Raw genomic sequence first — 23,737 nt, forward strand, 5'->3', positions numbered from 1 at the left:
GCTGTATGTGCCCTGACCAGGGATCAAACCCGCAACCTTGGTATGTGCTCTCACTGGGAATTGAACCCGCAACCTTTTGGTGTACAGGAGGATGCTCCAACCAGCTGAGCCACCTGGCCATAGCTAAATTGTCTTTTATTTGTGATTTTATTTATTTGAGCCTTTTTTTTTCTTTCTGTTTTAAGTCTACTAAGGGATTTGTCAATTTTATTTATGTGTACAAAGGATCAGCTCTCTGTTTTGTTAATATTCTCTACTGTCATGTTAGTCTCTATATTACTTATTTCTATTCTGAATTTTATTATTTCCTTTCTTCCACTAACATTGGGCTTTGTTTGTTCTTCTTTTTCTAGTTCCTTAAGGGATAATGTTCTATTGTTTACTTGAGATTTCTCTTGTTTCTTGAGGGAGGGGTGTATATTTATAAAATTCCCTCTTAGTACTGCCTTTGTTGCATCCCAAAGATATTGGTATGTCATATTTTCATTTCACTTGTCTTTATATCTTTTGATTTCATCTTTATTTTTACACTGAGGCAATAGTTGTTCAGGTTATTTAACCTCCCTATATTTGTGATTTTTCCCTTTCTTGTAGTTGATTTTTAGTTTCATACAATTGTGGTTGGAAAAGATACTCGATGTTGATTTAAATCTTAAATTTATTGAAACATTTTTTGTGTCCCAACATACACTCTATCCTTAAGAATGTTCAGTGTGCACTTAAGAAGAATGTGTAATTTGTCACTTTGCAATGGAAAGTTCTGAAAATACCTATTATGTTTATGTAGTCTAATGTGTTATTTAAGGCCAATGTTGTCCTGTTGACTTTCTGTCTAGATGATCTATCCATTGTTGTGCAGTGCTGAAATCTTCTATTATTGTGTTGCTGTCTATTTTTCCTTTTAGCTCTATTAATAATTGCTGTATATATTTTGCTGCTCCAAAGCTGAGTGAATATATATTAATAAATATAATGCATTCTCTATGGATTATCTCCTTTATAATTATATGTCTCTTCTTACCATTTTTGTCTTAAAGTCTATATTGTGTGATTTAAGTATGGCTATATCACTTTTCTCTGGGTCCTGTTTGCTTGGAGTATCATCTTCCACACCTTCACTCTGAGCCAATATTTGTCACTGGAAGTAAGATAAGTCTACTGAAGGAAGCATATAGCTAGGTTGTGTTTTTTAATCCATTCAGCTTCTTCGTGCCTTTGATTCATGAATTCAACTCATTTACATTTAGGGTGATGACTGATATATGAGGATTTACTCCTGCCATTTAACTTTTCATACTCTGATTGCTCCGTGTCTCTATTGTTTCTCTTCCCTTGTGTTTCTGTGTGCTACATGATTTTTTCTCCATTTCCTTTTACTGTATATTGTGCCTCAGTTTTGGATTTTTGTTTTGTGGTTACCATGAGGTTTGTATAAAACATATTATAGAAAAAATCATCCTTGTTCTTCTGGTAGCATCTTTTTTTCATTTGCCTATACAAGTTCATTCTTTTCCATACTCCACTTCTGTGTTTCCGTAGTCACAAAGCATTCATTTTTATGTTGGGCATTTGTTACCTAAAGTGAAGTAGCTCTAGTTATTGCTCATGCTTTTCACCTTTTAATCTTTATGTTATAATTAAATGTTTAGTGTCTATTCTGAAACATAGTTGCAATTTTCTGCTTCTATTTGTCACCTTACTCAAAGTTTTATATATATTTTCTTTTTATTTCAGGCAGAAGAGTTCCTTACAACATTTCTTGTAATGCAGGTTTTGTGATGGTAAATTCCCTCGGCTTTTGTTTGGGAAAACTCTTATTTCTCCTTCACATCTAAAGGATAACTTGCTGGATAGAGTATTCATGTTGTTGGTTACTATCTTTCAATATTTTGAATATGCCATTCCATTTCTCAGAATTTTTGCTGAGAAATCTGGTAATATTGTATGGGATTTCTTTTATAACTTACTGTCTTCTTTTCCTCCCCTCTGGCTGCCTTGATAATTTTTTTATCATTAACTTTTGATAGTTTTAATATATTGTGTCTTGGAGAAGGTCTTTTGTGTTGAGACAATTAGATGTTTTGTTAGCTTCTTGAACTTCCGTGTCCAATTCCTTCCCTAGGTTTGGAGAGTTCTCATTGATTATTTTTTTGAATAGGTCCTCTGTTTCCTTCCCCGTCTCTTGTCCTTCTGGGATATCCATTATCCTTGTGTTGCCCTTTCTAATGGAGTCAGATGGTTTGTTAATTCTCTTTTCTATATGATCTGCTCTATTTTCAGTGATTTCTAATGCATTCTTTATGTCATTTATTTAATTTTTCCAATCCAGAATTTCTGTTTGGCTCATTGTTATAGTTTCAATCTCTTTGGTATAGTACTCCTGTTCATTAATTTTAATGAGCTCATCTAATTGCCTTTCTGAGTTTTCTTTTATGTCATTGAGTTTCTTCATGACAGCTATTTTGAATTATTTATCATAGATCATAATGTCCAAGATTTTGAGTTTGTTTTCTGAAGAATTATCATTTTCTTTTTGTGATACCGTGTTCATGGTTGGGGCTTAATGGGTGGTTACTCTACTGAGGCATCTGAAGTAGCAAACACCTTTCTTATTTAGGTATCATTTTGATTTTAACAATTCAGCAGGTTTGTAATTCGAGGCTTTTCTTTTGTTTTCCAGTGACTATAGTGCAAGCTTACACTAAATTATATGTCTCCCTTTGATTATCACAAAGCCTGTAGCAGACGTACCCAACCTGTAGCTCAGGATGGCTATGAATGTGGCCAACATAAAATCATAAATTTATTTAAAACCTTTTTTTTTACTCATAAGTTTTCATTAGTGTTTGTGTATTTAATGTGTGGCCCAATACAACTCTTCTTCCAGTGTGGCCTAGAGATGCCAAAGGGTTGGACACCCCTGCTAGGTTTGCTTGTGCTCAAATCATTCTTATTCTTACTTAAAGAAAACAGTCTATTTGTAGTTTGGGGAGGGAGTAAGGCACTTACTCCTCTCAGAGTAAAACCACCCGATCCCAGCCTTAACCCACTACAGCAGGTGAGTTGTCACACTGTTGAGAAGACAGAGAAACTCTCATAGCATTCATCTGCTCAGCCCAAATAACCCTTTACACTCAACAATGTCTAGAAGAGTGATGTGGCCTCCGGACTGTTAATTCTAATAATCCATGACAATAATTATTCTCAATTAAGATTTTCCTGGTATTTTTGATAAGGAGCCTTAAGTTTTAAACAGAATACTCTTAGCATTCAGTAGCCACCCGCCCTTGGTCTCCAACTACCTGTGTAGTTTTTTTAGTGATCAATGTAATTATCTTGTAAGCAAATATAACATTCAAGAAGCAGGTTTTTCAGTGATAGGGAAATCTGGTCTCCTGTTTTTTCTCCATCTACTATTTCTTTTTTGTTATTTTAAAGGTTCCTGTTTTTACCTGGACTGCTAACAATTGCTAAGTCCTCATCATGATTTTTCTGTCCTCTCCTTTTTCTTGCCAAAGGGTATCATATATCTGTGAGTCTGGAAAAAAAATCTCATTAACTAGGCCAATTTACAATAACTAGAGACTGGATTGTCAAATCAGACTCATAAAAACAGAGATCTTACCTAGTGAAAAGCTTTACTGATAATTTCAAGGACAGAGGCAATGAAAGGGCCAGGTGAAGCAGGGAGAGGGCCAGAACCTTCAGGCTCGCCTTCCTGGCATTTTCGGGACACATTGAACCTGGTCTGACCCAGGTTAACATGTAAGGTCTCTAAGCAACACACACACTTTACATCACACACACAGAAGATAGCTATCTCAGTCGTGAAACATCTCTATTTCGCAGATAGTATACTTTCCATGACATGTTCCAGGCAGCCATGCCCCCAAACTAAAGATTCCAGGTTTGTTTACCAAGATCAATCACAGCAACCAGATATATCCTGCTGAAAGCAGTCCAAAGACAAAGACTCTTCCCAGATAGTAAATACCATTAGTGACTGTTTTGTTTGTTTGTTTTTGCCAGGAGATCTGTAGGTGATGTTTGTAAGATTATGTGAGTTCTCCTTTCTTTCTTTTCAAGGAGCTTACCCCAGTTATTAGAAAGAATATATTGTAGACATGCTACTTGTTTATTTTGTTCCCAATAATTATGAGATTTTCTAATAAATAATATATTCTCTGTCCTCCAGACAGAGGATTTTTCACTATGAAAAGAAAGAGCACAGATGGACTACAGAATCATTATCATTATCATATAATCCTGAATTCAATTACAAAATATCATGAGCTCATGAGGTATGAGATTATACATATATTCCCATTAAAAGAAATCTGGGCATCTTGAATAAATGGAAACTGGAAATCTAGCTCTCAGGCATAAAATGTCCAGGATGACCTCATCTGTACATAGCAGTATTTATACAGTTATGTGCCACTTACTGACATGGACATATTCTGAGAAATGCACCATTAGGTGATTTTGTCATTGTGCAAACATGATTGAGTGTACTTACACAAACCTAAAAGGTGTAGCCTATACAAGCTGTACAGCATGTTACTACACAAAACACAGGATTAAATCAAGCAAAAGAGAAAATGATGCAATCAAGAGACTTGGTAAGCATGAGATGTACACAGCTGCTGCTAAAAGCAAACTTCTTATTTATAATTAGAAAGAGTACACTCTAAAATAACAATAAAAAGCGTAGTGTAGTAAATATGTAAGCTGGTCACACAGTCATTTATTATTATTGTCAAGTATTATGTACTGTACATAGTTATATGTGCTTTATTTTTATATGACCGGCAACGAACGCAGTGGGTTTGTTTACACCAGTTTCACGAGCAGGTGAGTAACACATTGTGCTACAATGTTATGATTGCTATGATGTCACTAGGCAATAGGAATTTTTCAGCTTCATTATAATCTTATAGGCCCACCATTGCATATGTGGTCTATCATTGACCAAAATGTGTTACCTAGTGCACCACCATAACAGCACCAAACTAGAATATCCTTACATGTCATCGGTGATAAAACAGACAATTAAATTGTGGTATATTCCTACAATGGACTTCCATTCCATAATGAGAATCAACAGATTATTGCTCTATTCAATAATGTGGATGAATCTCATAAACATAATGTTGAGCCAAGAAGCCAGACACAATTGAGAATATACTGTATGATTCAATCATATTAAATTAAAAAACAGGAAAAACTAATCTACAGCTTTTTTTTAAATCCTCACCTGAGGACATGCTTACTGATTTTAGAGACAGGGGAAGAAGGGAGAGAGAGAGAGGGAAAGAAACATTGATGTAAGAAACATTGATTGGTTGGTTGCCTCTCATACGTGCTCCAACCAGATAGTGAACCCACAACCTTGGTAGGTGCCCCGACTGGGAATTGAACCCACAACGTTTCATTTTATGGGACAATGCTCCTACCAGCTGAGCCCCACTGGCCAGGGCTAATCTATAGTTTGCAGTATCAGGAGATCTGTTACCTTTAGCAAATACTGATGAGGAGGACAGTAGCAATGTTCCATATCTAGATTACACAGGTATTTCCACTTTGTGGAAATGCAACAAATTTCATGAAATTCATCAATTTGTTCACTTTTTTGCATTTATGCCACAGTTTAATAAAACATTACTTAAGAAAAAACATGAGGTAGATCTACATTTATTGATATGTAAAAATCCCCAAGACATATTGTTGAGTTTTCAAAAAAAGGTAACTTCCCAATCAATGCACACACTATGATACCATTTGTGTAATATTAAAAAGTTGATAAAACAATAATAATATTTCTATACATATATACACACATAGCAAGATAAAAGTGATCTAGAATAATGATCAGTCACCATTCTGTTGTGTACCCCTGGGACAAGAAGTACTTGTTGGGGAAGGAGAGGCTAGAAACATATGGACTCTTTTCTTAATCTATGAAAACTTAACATTATACAGCAAGAATGTTTTCATGTAATATTCATCTAATTAAAAATAAATATTTCTAAAAGGTGGGATTGTTCTAAAATCTGATGCGCAAATGGTTCCTTAAACAAGTCTAAAACCCCTAGTGCACTGTTGGTGGGAATGCAGTCTGACACAGCCACTGTGGAAAATAATGTGGATTCTTGCATTAGAAGATGGTGGCGAGATAGGTGGGAGCAGAGTCTACTTCCCCTCAGCACCAGTGAAAGGCCTGGCTGATCTGAGGAACAGGGCGAACAGCCAACGGTATTCCAGCATATGTGAAGATCAGAGACCAAAAATTGTACAGGACATTGAAAAATCGATGGTAAGAAGAGTGCTTAAGGACAATAAGGTCCCTGGGGCCAGTACGGGGACCAGGGTGGCTGAAGCCCACTGCTGGGGACGCAGAGTCTGCTGCAAGATTCTTGGGACAGCCAGGCTGGGTTGTGTGAGAGGCCAGGTGCTTGTTTGGACCGGAGGGCTTGAATAGGAGGAATTTCTCGAAAAGAAAAAGAGAAAATAGAGGCATTCAGCAGCTGTTTAGAGAATTCTCCACGGCCGTGGCCTCTTGCGCCCCCAATCCCTGGACTGTGAATGCAGGATGAGCAGCCCCAGCACACACCTGAAGCCCAGGTCTGTGCACACCCACATCAGCGGCCAGGCTGCCTGGCTCACAGGCCCAAAGCCCTCGGGTGGGTGCGCGCCTGGATCAGCGGACCGGTTGCACGGGCGCACACGCCCAAAGTCCGGTTGGTGCACACACGATCAGTGACCTGGGCACCCACACCTGAAGCCCCGGGTGGGTGCCCAACCCGATCGGCAGTCCAGCTACCTGAGCGCACACGCCCGAAGGCACAGATGGGTGCTCACCCTGATCAACAGGCTGGCTTCCCACAGGCGACCACACCTGAAGCACCGGGGACTGAACACCTCCCACCTAGCCCCTGCGCACAGAGCCCTGCAGGGCCTACTCGCTCTCTAGGAGGAAGGCAGAATGCTCAACAGAGGAGAGCTGCAGGGCTAGGGGAGACTGCAGTCCCTGGAAAGACTTGACCCAGTAGAGTGGCTGAACTACCATGAAAGAACACTGAGAGCCCCCAGCATCTAGGACAGTAAGGAGCAAGAAGGTTGAGGGTGAGTTGCCCCTAACTGGTGCACTTCAAGGACAGCACAACTGGTGGACTAAAGGCCTAGGGGGGAGCAGAAGGACCCTGAGGAACTGGACTGGAGGCTGGACAACAGCAAAGAGTGTGGCTCAGGAAGGGAGAAAAGTGAAACCAATCTCTCCACCCATCCCCTCCCGTTCCACAGACAGGAGGACCAGCAGAACTAACCTGACTGGTTTAAAGCCAGCAGAAGACTTTTTTTTTTCTTTCTTTCCTCCTTTCCCCCTGAATTCCTTCTTCCTTTCTGTCCTTCTTTCTTTTTTTTATTCCTTCCTCCTCCCATCCTTTACCTTTTTTATGCTTTCTTACTGCCTTCTTTTATTTATCTTTTTATTTTACTTTTTGTTAAAATTCCTTCCTCTTTTCTTTCCTCCAATCTTTTTTTATTCCTTCTCCCTTCCTCGCTTCCTTTCCTTTTCTATTCCTTTTTCCTTCATTCCCTTTTTCTTTTCTTTCTTTCTTCTTTTCCCACAGGTGAGACAATAAAAGCTGGAGCTCCGAAAAGATCAGAGTTAGACCCAAATAGGAGTGATCCTCCTGATAACCGAGACAGTGAGACAAATTTCACTTTGCTACTCCAGAGAACTTGCAAGGTGGGAACAGTGAACAGTGTATACCTGCTGGAAGAGGAAGCCCACCAACAAAGGAACCACTAATAGATGACAATGGAAGAAGGTGAAGGAGGGAGTGGAAGCCATGCTAACCTCAATCCAGGACTGATCTGGAAATACAACTAAATAGTGGAGAAATTACTCAGAACAAACAACTGAAAATGAGCGAGAGAGAAGCCTCAAAACCTTGTATACACAGAAGAATCAGCTTCAACACAACCTGTCCACATTTGCCCAACAAATACAAGACGTGGTAGACGGAGTGACCCTCAAAGAATCAGATCAAGGGACGGACCCATCAAAGAAAGACCCAGCAACAATCTAAACCCAAAGACATACACAGAGCCAACATAAACGACAGCCCAAGAACAGCAAGCTCAGGAGATTAAGGAGATGGCACCACTGAATCCCACTGGCATTCTGCTGTAGAAGTTCATACCATAAACCCAGGGAGTCAGAACAGATCAATTTAAGAAGCAGAGGCTAACAAGAAGAGTCTCACAAAAAATAGGAAGAGAAAGAAACAATCCTCAAATGAAAGGAAAAGAGTAAGCCTCAGAAAGAATGCTAAATGAAATAGAGGCAAGTCACCTATCAGATACTGAGTTCAAAACAATGGTTATCAGGAAGCTCACTGAGCTCACAGAGAACTACCAGAAACTATAGGGAAACTACAATGAACTCACTGAAAACTATATCAACATGAAAAAGGAAATAGAAACTATCAAAAAGGGCCAAGAGGAAATGAAGAATACAATTTTTGAACTGAAGAACACAGTAGAAGGAAACAAAAGCAGGCTCGGTGAAGCAGAGGATCAGATCAGCGAGCTGGAGGACAAAGTAGAAAAAAACACCCAGAAAGAGCAAGAAAAGGAAAAGAGGATCACAAAGAATGAAGAGGGATTAAGGGAAATTCAGGACAACATGAAACATCATAATATCCATATAATAGGGATACCAGAAGGAGAAGAAGAAGAGCAAGGGATAGAAAACCTGTTTGAAAAAGTAATGATGAAAAATTTCCCTAATTTGATGAGAGAAAAAGTCACACAAATCCATAAAACACAGAGAGTCACAAGCAAGAAGAACCCAAAGAGGCCCACTGCAAGACACATCATAATTAAAATGGAAAAATTCCAAGACAAAGAGAGAATCTTAAAGACAGCAAGGGAGAAAGAGGAAGTAACATACAAGGGTGCCCCAATAAGGTTAGCAGCTGCCTTCTCAATGGAAATGCTCCAAGCCAGGAGAGAATGGCAAAAAATATTCCAAGTAATGAGAACCAGAGGCCTGCAACCAAGACTACTTTACCCAGCAAGGCTCTCAATCAAGATAGAAGGCCAAATAAGTAGCTTCCCTGACAAAAGAAGTCTAAAAGAATACAGCTCCACCAAACCAGCTCTACAAGAGATGCTAAAGGGACTGATTTAAGGAAAGGAAGGAAAACAAAGAGAGAGAGATAAACACAGGTATGAAAAATGGCAATGAATAAGTACCTATCAATAATAACCTTAAATGTAAATGGTTCAAATGCTCCAGTCAAAAGACATAGAATAGCTGAATGGATAAGAAAGCATGACCCACACATATGCTGCCTACAAGAGACCTACCTAAGGACAAAAGACCTACACAGACTGAAAGTGAAGGGCTGCAAACAAATTTTCCAAGCAAATGCAAGGGGAAAAAAAGCCAGGGTAGCAATACTCATATCAGACAAAATAGACTTCAAAAGAAGGGCCATAAAGAGAGACCCAGAAGGTCACTTCATAACACTCAAAGGAAGAATCCACCAAGAAGACATAAACATTGTAAATATATATGCACCCAACATAGGAGCACCCAAACATAAAGAAAATCTTGGATGAATTCATGAAAGATATTGACAGCAACACATTTATAGTAGGGGACTTTAACATCCCACTGTCAAAAATGGACAGATCTTCCAAACAAAATATCAAAAAAGATATTGTGTCACTGAACAATACCCTAGATGAAATGGACTTAACTGATATATATAGAGCTTTTCATCCCAAAGAAGCAAAGTACACATTCTTTTCAAGTGTACATGGAACATTTTCAAAGATAGACCACATGATAGGACACAAAGCAAGCCTCAACAAATTCAAGAAAATTGAAATCATATCAAGCATTTTCTCTGACCACAAGGGACTGAAACTAGAAACAAATCTGAAGGAAAACCCCCCAAAACACTCAAAAACATGGAGATTGAATAGCATGCTATTAAACAATGAATGGGTGAAAAATGAGATCAGAGAAGAAATCAAAAAGTTTCTGGAAACAAATGAAAATGAACTCACAACAGTCCAAAACCTATGGGGACACAGCAAAGGCAGTCCTGAGAGGGAAGTTCATAGCAATACAGGCCTACCTAAAAAGAATAGAAACAGCTCAAATAAACAACCTAACCATACACCTACAAGAACTCGAGGAACAACAACAAAGACAGCCCAGAGCAAGTACAAGGAAGGAAATAACCAAGATCAGAGCAGAGTTAAATGACATAGAGACTAAAAGCACAATTCTAAGGATCAATGAATCTAAGAGCTGGTTCTTTGAAAAGATAAATAAAATCAAGAAGCCTGTAAGCAGGCTCATCAAAAAAAAGAGAGAGGATCCAAATAAACACAATTAGAATGAAAGAGGAGAGATTACAACTGATACCACAGAAATACAAAGGATTGTAAGAAATTACTACGAAGAACTGTATGCCAAGAAATTTGAAAACCTAGGTGAAATGGACACATTTCTAGAAAAATATAACCTTCCAAAACTGAATGAAGAAGAAGCAGAAAGCCTGAACAGACCAATAACAGCAGAGGAAATTGAAGCAGTCATCAAAAAACTCCCAACACACAAAAGCCCTGGACCAGATGGTTTCACAGGAGAATTCTACAAAGCATTTATGGAAGAGCTAACCCCTATCCTTCACAGATTATTGAAAAATATCCAAACGGATGGAAGACTCCCAAACTCTTTTTATGAAGCCAGCATCACCCTAATCCCAAAACCAGATAAAGACACAACGAAGAAACAAAACTTCCGGCCAATATCGCTGATGAACACAGACGCTAAAATTCTCAACAAAATATTGGCAAATCGCATCCAGCAATACATTAAAAAGATCATACACCATGACCAAGTGGGATTCATCCCAGGGATGAAAGGATGGTACAATATTCGCAAATCAATAAACATAATACATCACATCAACAACAGCAAAGACAAAAATCACATGATCATATCAATAGATGCAGAAAAAGCATTTGGTAAGATATAGCACACATTTATGATAAAAACTCTCATGAAAGTGGGAATAGAGGGAGCATTCCTCAACATAATAAAGGCCTCTCATATATGAGAGACCTACAGCCAACATCATACTCAATAGGCAAAAACTGAAATCTTTCCCACTAAGATCAGGAACAAGAGAAGGTTGTCCACTTTCACCACTTCTATTCAACATTGTATTGGAAGATTTAGCCACAGCAATCAGACAAGAAAAGGAAATAAAGGATATCCAAATAGGAAAGGAGGAAACAAAACTGTCATTGTTTGCAGATGACATGATAGTGTATATAGAAAATCCTGTAGAGTCCGCCAAAAAATTGCTTCACCTGAGAAATGAATTTAGCATAACAGCCAGATACAATGTCAATACTCAGAAATCAAAGGCATTCTTGTACACCAACAATGAAACAGCAGAAACAGAAATCAGAAAAAAATCCCATTCGATATAGCAACAAGAATAATCAAATACCTAGGAATAAACCTAACCAAGGAAGACCTGTACTCAGAAAACTATACAACACTGAAGAAAGAAATTAAGGAAGACACAAACAAATGGAAATATATACCGTGTTCATGGATTGGAAGAATTAACATCATCAAAATGGCCATACTACCCAAAGCGATTTATAGAGTCAATGCAACCCCTATTAAAGTACCCATGACATATTTCACAGATATAGAACAAACACTTCAAAAATTTATATGGAACCATAAACGACCCCAAATAGCTGCTGCAATTTTGAGAAAGAAGAGCAAAGTTGGAGGGATCACAATACCTGATATCAAACTGTATTACAAGGCCACTGTAATCAAAACAGCCTGGTACTGGCATAAAACCAGGCACAGAGACCAATGGAACAGAACAGAAAGCCCAGAAATAAATCCCAGTCTCTACAGTCAATTAGTTTTTGATAACAGGGCAGCAGTATAAAATGGAGTAAAAATAGCGTCTGCAACAAATGGTGTTGGGAGATCTGGACAGCTTCATGCCCAAAAATGAAATTCAATCACCAACTTACACCATACACAAATATAAATTCAAGGTGGATAAAAGACTTAAATATAAGTCGTGACACCATTAAAGTCACAGAGGAGAACATAGGCAGGAAAATCTCAGATATCTCATGAAGCAGTATTTTCACTGATATGTCCCCTAGAGCAAGGGACATAAAGGACAGAATAAACAAATGGGATCTCATCAAATTAAAAAGCTTCTGCATGGCTAAAGAAAACAGCATTAAAATATAAAGAGAACTAACCATATGGGAAAACATATTTGCCAATTTTACCTCAGGCAAAGGTTTAATCTCCAAAGTATATAAAGAACTCACACGAGTCCACTCCAGGAAGACAAATAACCCAACTAAAAAATGGACAAAGGACTTGAACAGACAATTCTCCAAGGAGGACATACAGAGGGTCCAGAGACATATGAAAAGATGCTCAGTATTGCTAGCTATCAGAGAGATGCAAATTAAAAGCACAATAAGATACCACCTCACACCATGGCCATCATAACCAAAGCAACAAACAATAATTGTTGGAGAGGTTGTGGAGGAAAGGGAATTCTAGTGCACTGTTGGTGGGATTGCAGACTGGTGCAACAACTATGGAAAACAGTATGGAATTTCCTCAGAAAACTAAAAGTGGATCTGCCATTTGACCCAGCAATTCCACTGCTAGGATTATACCCTAAGAATTCTGAAACACCAATCCAAAAGAACCTGTGCACCCCAATGTTCATAGCAGCACAATTTACAATAGGCAAGTGTTAGAAGCAACCTAGGTGCCCATCAGTAAATGAATGGATCCAAAAACTATGGTACATTTACACAATGGAATACTACGCAGCAGAAAGAAAGAAGGAGCTCCTAGCCTTTGCCACAGCATGGATGGAACTGGAAAGCATTATGCTAAGCGAAATAAGCCAGGCAATGAAAGTCAAATACTGTATGATCTCACCTTTAACAGGAACCTAATCAACAAAACAAACAAGCAAGCAAAATATAACCAAAGGCACTGAAACTGAGAAAAGGCGGACAGTGACCAGAGGGGGCAGAGGAGGGAATTTCAGGGGAAAAGGGTGAAGGTTTTGTAGGAACAATTATAAAGGATACATGGGCAATAACGGGGGGTGGGGTCGGAGGGTAGATATGGGAGGGAGTTGGGGAGGGCTGGGGCTTAGGCAGGGGTCGGGGGAAAAGGAAGAGAACTGTACTTGAATAACAATAAAATTAGAGGGGGAAAAATCCATCTCTTACAAAGCTTAATTAAAACTCAGTAATTTAATTAAAACTTAATTAAAACTAACAGATGATGTGTGGCAGAACTATGTACCTGAAACCTGCATGATTTTGTTAACCAATGTCGCCACAATAAATTCAATTAAAAAAAAGAAAAGAATATGGATTATCCTTAAAAAATTAAAAATGGACCTTTCTTTTGATTCAGCAATTCCACTTCTGGGAATATACCCCAACAATCCCAAAACATCAATGCAAAAAAAATATATATATGGACCCCTATGTTTCTAGCAGTGCTATTTACAATAGCCAAGATTTGGAAACATCTTAAATGTCCATCAGTAGATAAATGGATAAAACAGCTGTGGTACATTTACACAGTGGAATACTATGATGCAGTAAAAAAGAAGAAACCCTTATATTTTGCAACAGCATGGATGGAGCTGGAGAAAATTATGCTAAGTGAATAAGCCAGTCAGTGAAAGAAGAATATCACAGGACCTCACTTATATGTGGAATCTAATGAACACAATAAACTAATGAACAAAACAGTAAAGGAAGCTCAGAGAACAGACTGACAGCTGCTGGAAAGGAAGGGATGGAGGCGGGATGAAAGATGACAAAGGGATAACCAAAGAACATATATACATACCCACAGACATGGACAACAGTAGAGGGATTGGCGCAGGGAGGGAAGAGGATGGGGCTGGGTAGAGGCAGGGAAAGGCAGGAAAAGAGGAAATAACTACAACAGCATAAACAATAAAAATAAAACAAAATTAAAAAAAAAACCCAGAAACATTTAAATACTAAGTTGCTTCTGTGAAGAGTTCAAGAGTTCCAGAGCCTGCAGACACCAAAGTTATCTAACACAACTACTAGAAATACACTTTTATACATCCATGTAGAACCAACCCTTTTCTAAGACCATTCCATAATCTAAAGGGCCACAAAATTTTGCTGAACCCTCTCTCCATGGACAAACTAGGACGAAAACTATTGTCCTAGTTTTTGCTTAAAACCTTTTCTGAAAACTTTAAAAGGAGTGAAAAAAGATTAGAAACCTATATTGCATTATTTATATTTTTCTACATCTTTAGAAGAAATGTGCCACTCAAAAAAACCTTTAATACTGTTCTCAAGAATAACTTCCATCTTTGCATACCCATAGGCAGTCAAAAAAAAGTATGTGCTAAAATACTAAAAATCAAATCTATACTTTTGTCATTGAGAGAGTGAGGAAAAATTAGCTCCATTTATACTTTACCAAAAAGTTGAATACAATTAATCACTATCTGTGACCCCTACATAGAGGCGCTAACACACACAAATAAACAGATACACAATATCACTTTCATACTATAGTAACAGTGGCAGTAAGGTCACATTCTATGGATCTGGTTTTCAAATGATGCAGGTTCTCTCTGGGTTCTAATCCTTTCCATTCTCTAGTAGTAAAAGGAATTGAGTGTGTACTGTCCAGTGAGATGTCACATAAAGTTCCTTACAGAACTAGGCAATCTTAGAAAATCCAGAAGAGAGAGCATACTCTATATAGATACATACAGAAAATTATGACAGATATATCTACAGTGAGAACTTCAATCGTAAGAGTTGCTCAGCAAACTTCTCAAAAATGGGAACACAACACCACTTCAATCCTTCTCTTTTTATCAACTGCAGTTTCTGTAAATAAGGCTTTCTACTCAAGACAACACTGTGACTTCAATAAGAAGAGAGTAGCTTCTTGTCTACCAAGGAGAAACATTTTGAAATCTTTCTCTTGAAGCTGTGTAAAACGTGAATTTGTTTGTAAAATATTCCACAGCTTGAGACCTCGTTACTTCAGAGATCACAAAAGTAAATGGTCTCAAATGAGGTACATGATTGAGGCTTTGAGATCCCTGAGGCTTCAGGGCATTTCCTGTAATAGGTTCATGAAATAAATGTGTTGGGCTCAAACCCTATGGTTTCTTGAAAATGAATATAATTATAAAAATGCAAAGCCATAAATTAATGTGTTCATATGTAATATCCATATTTGAATCAGATTACCACCTGCCTACAATGCTGTCTATGCTAACTAATCAAATGACATTCTTAAAATGTGACTTTCTAACCATCCCCAACAAAAACCCACTAGTCTGCTTATTTCTGATCCACAAACAAAGCCAATCATTCTATTTTAGCATTATTCAATATATGTTAAAAAAATACAAAGGAAATATCAAGTATGGTGCCAAATACAGCTTTTAAAGGGATTAAAAATTCAACCTGTATTTCTGATTTCCTATGAACGTGAATTCCAAATCCCACAAACAGAACTTAAAGGACCAAAATACAATACCAGTTTTAGAGGCAGTTATTAACACTTAAAAATAAAGTGTTGAGGCTCACTACTATGTATTCCAGTAAATTATCAAAAGCCCACTTAAAAATTTCCCCTTATTCAATTTCTTCAACTTGTGATCCCACATTTTTATATGCAAAACCCTTCTTCCATTTGCATTGTAACTGCTTATTAGTGAACTCGTTACGTGTGTGGTAACATACAGCTCCCCGAGAAGTCGGGCTACATACCCAGAGCTGCTACTTTGATGATGACTGCCTGAATGTTGGATGATATCATCTCTCGGAGCAAGTCTTCTTGGTTTCTCTGCCAAAGGTAAGCTAAAGGCTGAAGATTAAGCCTTTTACACCTATAAAATAAAAAGAAAAAAATCAGATGATATCTTAATGTTCTATACTTGGATCCATAGCAACATTGATTTTAATCATAATGCTTCTCTCAAGGATTTTAGCATTTAAAATGCTTTAAAAATGTGCTTTGTATTATGAAGTTTATATATACAACATAAACATATTTAATTTCCATAGGCTATGCATAAACAGATAAAAAGAAAACCTCCAGGCTGATTAGAAGTATTAATTTTAGTAAGGCTCTCTATAAGTTTAGAAATCCATGCAAAAAGCTCCCAAATGCCAATGGATAATTTTTCTTGTTTTTAGAATTTCCCTGGATATCCCAATTGTGAAGCATATGCAAAATAGGCAAATATAATACACCTAAGAAAATAATCATATGTTTATTACAATACCTATGGTTGAACTATTCTTATCTACTAACTGAAATTTTTAAAAATAACTTAACTCTGTGAAAAGAAAATAAGAACAACAAGAAGAACAACACCCAAGGTATATGGGGCATCTGCCCTGCTGCGGCGTTGTACTACATACTGTACCTTGTGGTACCGTAGAAAAACCACGGGTTTTGGAGTCAGGACAGACCTGGGCTTGAAACCTCCTTCTGCACTCACTAGCTACATGACTTTGGCAAGTCACGTATATGCAGTAATATTGTGATCACTATGCATGGTGCCAGATGGATTCTAGACTTACCAGGGTACCACACTATCAGTTGTGTAAAAGTCTAACTATTATGCTGTATTGCCTGAAATTAATATAATAGTAAATGTGATCTGTAATTGAAAATTAGAAAATTAAAATAAAAGAACATTCATGATTCATAGGGGAAAAAACAACTAAGCTCTAGGTCTTTAGTTTCCTAGTTCATAAACAAGGACAAATATATTTGCTTTCAAAGTTCTTGAGATAGTTAAGAGATTAGAAAGTGTAGGCATCCTTCATTCCTCTTTTCTTCACATTCCTCATTCAGTCCAAACAACAGGGAATATGATCACTTCTCACCAATATCACTACTAACAGCTGGTAGTAGAGGCCCCATTATCTCTCATGTCAATATCCTCCTAAGTTCATTCCCTCTTTCTATCCTAGCCCTTTTAAAATCAGTTTTCCATATAGAACCAGTGTTATCCTTTTAAAACATGAAATGGATCATGGGACTCCTCTGCTCAAAACCCTCTTCATCACTCCCAGTAAAAGTTCTTACAATAGATCTGCATGGATCTCAGCCCGGTTAATTCTCACACTGCATCTCCTACCACCCTCCCCTCAGTTCACCTGCCACCCCTACCCTTCTCACTGTTGCCTAATACTAGCCATGCTCCTTACCTTCTTCATTTGCTTCAGACCATTGCTTAAATGTCATGTTCTCGAGGAGGACTATAACTGATTAAAAGTAATATAAAGAATGTGGTACAATGCCTGGATGAAACAGGTATTCGATGAACGGTAGTCAGAGCCAAGTGACTTGCCCAGGTCACACAGTATGTGGCTGAATCAGATTTCAAACAAGAATTATAGCTCTAAAACCTATAATCCCTAATGTTGGTAAGGTTACCTGGCTGACTAGTCCAGCCCACACTGATCTCTCCTACTCTCAGAAAATCCAAAACTTGGTAAATGTACCACATTCGGTCATTTACTTATCCATGGCCTTAAAAATAATACTATTTTTTCATGTGTGTATACCCTGACTTTCAAAGAAACAAAAACCTTCCTTACCACAGAGACTGTTTTACATAATTATCCTTTGTTAAGCGTCCCAGGGCATACGAAGCAATGTTGAAGAAGTTAGTACAAAACTGGTGAAATTGAAACTCCTGATGTAACATGAGCATTACAGTTCTCGCTGTCCTCTCACCTATGTTTAAGGCCTACTAATCAAACTAGGCTCTACTGTTTTTAAGCTGAGATTTGTTTAATGAAAAAAATGTTATTCCTTTATGTCCTTACTGCAAAATTCTTGATTGCTGCTTTGATATCCACAATATGTTGACTCTTTGTAGACTTGAGTCAAACTTCTTGACTTACTTAAATTTTTCAACAGTTCAAAGTATCACACCTCAAATACATTTCCTTCTGTAAATCACTGCTGCATTTGAGCTTGTGACACTTAATAAATGTATTATATCTTGAAAATATAATGATGCAACACAAACTACAAATTGAAGACAGGATAATTCAAGACTGTATTTGTAGACCATTGGACTCTCAATGATGCTGCTTTAAAATTTTCAAGAATAAAATTATTGCAGATATGCTTTATGGTATAAAATCTGGGCATTTTAACTACGTGCTGAAGTGAACCTCAGGCAGCATTTTGAGGAGTCTTGCCTCCGTGCATTAGCACGCTGCAGGCCTTCTTCCAGAGAGCTTCCTAGTCAAGAGCATGCTTTCACTTGGCTTTTTCAGTTTCATCAACAGATGTCAGCCCTATGTACAGGTTGGCTACCCATTAACCATGTGGATTTAACTCATTAAAAAACTGAGACTTGTAAGCTAAATAATTCTCAGAGAAGATGACCTAAAAACTGGTAAGAATATGATTATTTCTAAAGTATGTCTCAAGGGATATACAATCTGGATCCATCTATAGTTCAGTCGTTCTTAAATGTACTCAGGCAGAATGTAAGAAAAACCCCAAAATACATGTCTAACCTCCTCCATTTAAATCACCTCTCCAGAGATTTCAATATACCCCCAAGTATGAGTCACATTACCCTTCACAAAATTATGCTTTGCCTTGCATTCCTGTCATTTACTTTTTAAATTTTGCATTTTTAACTGCCTTAAATTCACTGTGTAATTAGAGAAAGTAAATAAGATAAAAAATTAAAGTGTTCAAGTCTAATTAATTGCATGTTTTTAATGAGTCAATATGAAGGTTTCTTTGTCAAGAATATGAAACAATTACATAAATACAGCTCTTATTTCTATTCACCCTTTTGAATGGCAAAATTATTTATTTAGAGGCTAGGTTTTGCCTAACATTAATATTGGAGTCTACATTTTCTTTCTGTTAATATAATTATGTATAAAGCCTCTAAATAATATTATATTTACCCAAATAAATTTAAAAAGAATAAACTCATTCATGCTTTTCTTGCCAAATCAATCATAACTAATTATCATTTGACCTTATATTTTTTAACAGATAATGAAATGAACTATTTTGGTATTTGCAGATACAGACAATGTTTTACTAGTGCTGTATTATATTCCTTGGTGGGGGTGGAAAAGAGTGGAAAGCAACAACCTAAAAATTCCTTGAAAGCTGAATGACTGTGTAAGCATTTAAATCATAAATATTTTTGGCCAAAAACTGAATCCTAAGGACCAAAGGGGAGATTTGTTACTAAACTTTATTTTCCTTTAAGATACTACTGCATCACTACATCCCTTCTATAAGCTCCTGATTTTATTACAAGTGATGAGCTGAAAGGGATTCAAAGGGTGTACTCATTCAAATAAGGAAAAGTTAAAAGTAACACATTTGACTTTAAAAATCTTTGCCTAAATTTTTTATTATAAATAATGTATTTTTCCTTAGGATAAGTTACAGTTTTCTCCACGTGTATAGAAGATTACAAAAAAAAGTAAAAGTGCAGCTTTTGTTACTTAGATATATATATCCATGGGGTGTACAGAATATCAGATCTATTTATTATTTGGATACAATTATATTTTTATTCATCCACATTCTTAAATGCATGTATATTTAAATATAGTACAAATAATGTTCTCTTACACATTTTCTACCCGAACACGCTGATAGTCAGAAAGTATAGCACCAACTGATATCCCTTCCACTTCTTCTTTTTCCTGAAAATAAAGGAAAAATATAACATCAAAAATAAATAAACATGTGACTCTTTATCATGCTCTGACAAATGAACGGCATCTCATCTGGAAAACCACATGGAAGGAGAATAATTTACTGAAAGTGCAACCCACATCCAGGAAAAATAATACATATATTTAAGTCATCCTCTCAGCTGGGGGGAAATTAATTATTCTTTTTACTTAAAATTACTAGAGACCGTTTTCCATGGAAAAGGCAGACTTAGGCAGCACTTCCAAAATGTTTTCTCACTTAACATACTTGTAAAGACTCATCGATGTTTCATGGAAATTTTTTGAGAAATTTCTATTTAAGGGCAATTATTTTCCCAGATTGTCTTTCTTTAAAAATTAAGCAATGGCATAAGTGGATAAGGGAACACAATGACTTTTATCTGTAGCTTAGAAAAAGATGATTGACAAAAAAGAGAAGGACCCAGGAGCAGAGATGGTAGAGTCACGGCCTGAATAACAGTATAGTACAGTTGGTAAAAAAAAAAAAAAAAAAATCTACGATGGGAAGAAAGTAATGAATTATTATCAATAGAGTTACAACTAAGAACATCCAGTAGTATATCCAGCAGCGTCCCACAGGAAAGAGGGCTAGTCTATCCAGCACGCTCATTAATGATCTGGAGGAGAATGTAAATTCCAGTATGATCAAGTTTGCAGACAATACAAACCTAGGACGGATGAAACATAAAAGAAAGGAAGATCAATCAAGTACATGGATAGATATGGACAACTTGGGGATTTGGAAGGCTAGGTCTAAGATGAGATTTAATGTAAATAAGTATCATATAATATACTTAGGGAAGAATAATACATAATACAGGTATAAACTAGGGAACTGTTATCTAGAAAATAGATATGAAGAAAGTGACTGGTGGGTAATTACCAGTAACAAACTGAATAGGAATTCTCTGAATAGGCACACAGTGAAATCCATCCTCGCATACGAAGTACAGAAGAAACTACTTCAGAGAGACGACTGCATTATTAATACTCTGGACTGTACAAACTTGGAAACCTATAAGGAAAACAATAGAATTTCACATAAAAACAAATTAATATTTCAAGACAAACCGAAATAACCCAGTGTGTCCTAAAAGGATGCCATAATAAAGAAACAAATATTCACAACAGGAATCTCTCATGTCTTTGGAGATAAAGACAATTTAAAATTTTCCCTCCAAAATGATAGAGAAATATATGCTAAACCGCCCCCTAATAAAATAACTCTTTTTATTAGATAAAGTTTCCAAGAAAAGAGCTATTTCCTTTACTTTCCTATTTCAGCAACTTTGGGAGAACATTTGCTTATAACCTTTCTCTAACCTTCCTAGCTATTTTCTTTTCATAAACTTCACTGTATTCATTAGAAAAAGTCAAGACTTAGTGTTCCTCATTAAATACAAATAATGGCATAGATCAGAGAGTAGTGAGCAGTGTCATTGAGAGATGAAAATTCCAGTTCTGCAGTTAAAAAAAAACCAAACAAACATAAATAAAGTGCCAAGTGTGTGTGTGTAAATGTGAGTGTAAGTATTTCTCTATAGATCATGGAAACAAAGACAAGAGCCACTGATGTTTTCTTTCAGTCAAACCAAGGTTAAAATAATAATTGGCATTTATTATCCATTTAAAATGTGCTAATGTTCTATAGTTCCTAGTAAATGCTCTACAACCCTAAAATAATAATTATTTAATTCTTAGTTTACATGAATTCTCTGAAATCCTCTTCCACTTCCATCTCTTTTATTTTCTGCTTGAAAATATCTACAAATTAGATCCAGAATTATGAACCCAGCTGAATTCTGACTGTTCCTCAAAAGTCTAAATACAGATCATTATTTTTTTAATGTGAGAATCTTTGAAAAATAAGAGCAGTATAAAAAAATCTGACCTGAAAAGTTACATGTTTACAAAATATTGTAGCAATAATACAAAAGGGTTAAAATTCTCAATGAGGAAAAAGCCAAAATGTGTACAATTGTAGAAAGCTCCTCCCTTGCAAGAAACAGGGAGAAAGCTAAAGATCCCATTTGGTTTTGCTACTGAAAAATGTACAAAATAGCTTAGGAAAACCAGTTAAGATCAAACGTTGTGAGCCCTCTACTGTACCTGCCCAAACTTGATCTGGGGATACCTGGTACCCATGGTTCAAGGCAGAGGTGGTGGTAAGCCAGCCAAGAGTTCACCCAGGAGTCCATAATTAAAATCTAACAAATGATTTGTTCATCAATCATGATTACTACCAGCCATTAGAAATCCATCCCTGTCACTGACAAGCTCTGGTATTTGAATAAGTTATGTGATTTCTCTGTGTTTCATTTTCCTTAGATAATAGTAGTTCCTTTTTTCTAGGTTATTATAAAGATTGAATGAAATAATACGGAGAAGTAACAGTTTCTAGTACCAAATAAGCAATCAGTAAATATTTTCTTTTATCGTTATCATAATCTTCATTATTACAACTACTTCTATAATTACTTCTGTTAATACTTCTACTGTTAACTATTCCTGAGTACCACCACCACCACCACCACCACCACCACCATTAATACTATGAATTAAAGGACTAACTTGATAGACAAAGCTCTTCATTCCTGAGTGTTAGACTTGCTCATGATCACTTCCCAACACCAGCCTACTAACCTGTGATGATTAATTTTGTGTGTCAATTTGACTTGGCTAAGGGATACCCAGATATATGGTAAAATATAATTTCTGGCAAAGACTAGGATATGAATTGGTAAACTGAGTGAAGATAGCTTTAATCAAGGTAGGGGAACACCATTCAAATGGTTGAGGGCCTGAACAGAACAAAAAGGCAGAAAAAGGGTGAATGTGCTCTCTGCGTAAGCCAGGAAATCCAACTTCTCCAGTGCTCAGACATGTTCTTGAATATTTGGGCTTGCACTGGGATTTACTCCATCGGCCCCGTTTCTCAGGCTTTAGGGTTTGAACTGGAACTACACCACCAGTATTTATGCCTTCAGCTCAGCTTGCAAATGGCAGATCAGGGGACACAGCCTCTATAATCAGATGTGCCAATCCATAATAACTCTCCTTCGATATGTTTTTATATATCCTATCAGTTCTGTTTCTTTGGAGAACCCTAATACAATTCAGAAAGAGTGAAGAATAGGAACCAAAGCCACACAGTAGGGGCTTGGCACACAAGGGATGGTTAGCAGTTTGGGGTAGCTGAAAAGCATGTATCAAGAACTGAAAGAGAAAAAGGCTAAAAAATTGAGACCAGACTGTTCAGAAATGTGCCCTACATCCCAAAGGCAACTAACAACTTCTCCCTGTAGGATTTTTTTAAAAAATCAACTCTGTTGAGGTGTAATTTACATACAATAAAAGCACACCTGCAAGTCTGATGAGAAGCTAGTCTCAGCATCTGTCTGACCTACATGACCAACCCTAACAATAGAGAAGGCACCTGCAGAAATAAACGCGAACTGGCACAAACACAGCTTCATTATTACCACTACTTCTACACCTACTTTCATGCAAAATGATAGTTATACCAAGGATTTATTCAGAACGAGTCAATATAGCAACACTCTCTTTAAGAATCCAAGGGCTGAATATAGGTGGTCAATCATGCCTCTTACAATAAATACATTTTAATTGTTAATGTGGAAGAATTTCAGCAATCTCTAAGTTTCTCCACTGAGATTGGGATGCACTATGTAGAAAAGAGCTGATTTATTCAAAACTGGTAATGTTGATATGCATGCACATGCTGAACATGTATAAATAAAGCCAAGCCTTTTGGCCTTTTAAATAAAATACAAGGAATTTCATTCTGATGAGCCTTTCTTTCTCAAGGAGTGAAAGACCATACCTTCTTTCTGAAAGA

General features: G+C 36.9%; 1 protein-coding gene across 3 annotated transcripts in view; it reads right to left on the reverse strand.

The window, feature by feature from the left end:
* Positions 1-23,737, reverse strand: part of DPH6 (diphthamine biosynthesis 6) — a 174,161-nt gene that overhangs the window by 66,728 nt on the left and 83,696 nt on the right. For 2 of the 3 annotated variants that reach the window (XM_024568491.3, XM_045201279.2), the window contains exons 4-5: positions 19,772-19,845; positions 15,901-16,019 (exon numbers count right to left, since the gene is read on the reverse strand). In XM_024568491.3, coding sequence (XP_024424259.2) covers positions 15,901-16,019; positions 19,772-19,845 — 193 coding nt within the window. Of the gene's footprint in view, positions 1-4,025; positions 6,491-15,900; positions 16,020-19,771; positions 19,846-23,737 lie in introns of those variants that run through there. The other variant, XM_053927560.1, reaches the window with a different exon arrangement.

The sequence above is a fragment of the Desmodus rotundus genome, chromosome 7 (assembly GCF_022682495.2).
Source record: "Desmodus rotundus isolate HL8 chromosome 7, HLdesRot8A.1, whole genome shotgun sequence".
Lineage (NCBI taxonomy): Eukaryota > Metazoa > Chordata > Mammalia > Chiroptera > Phyllostomidae > Desmodus > Desmodus rotundus.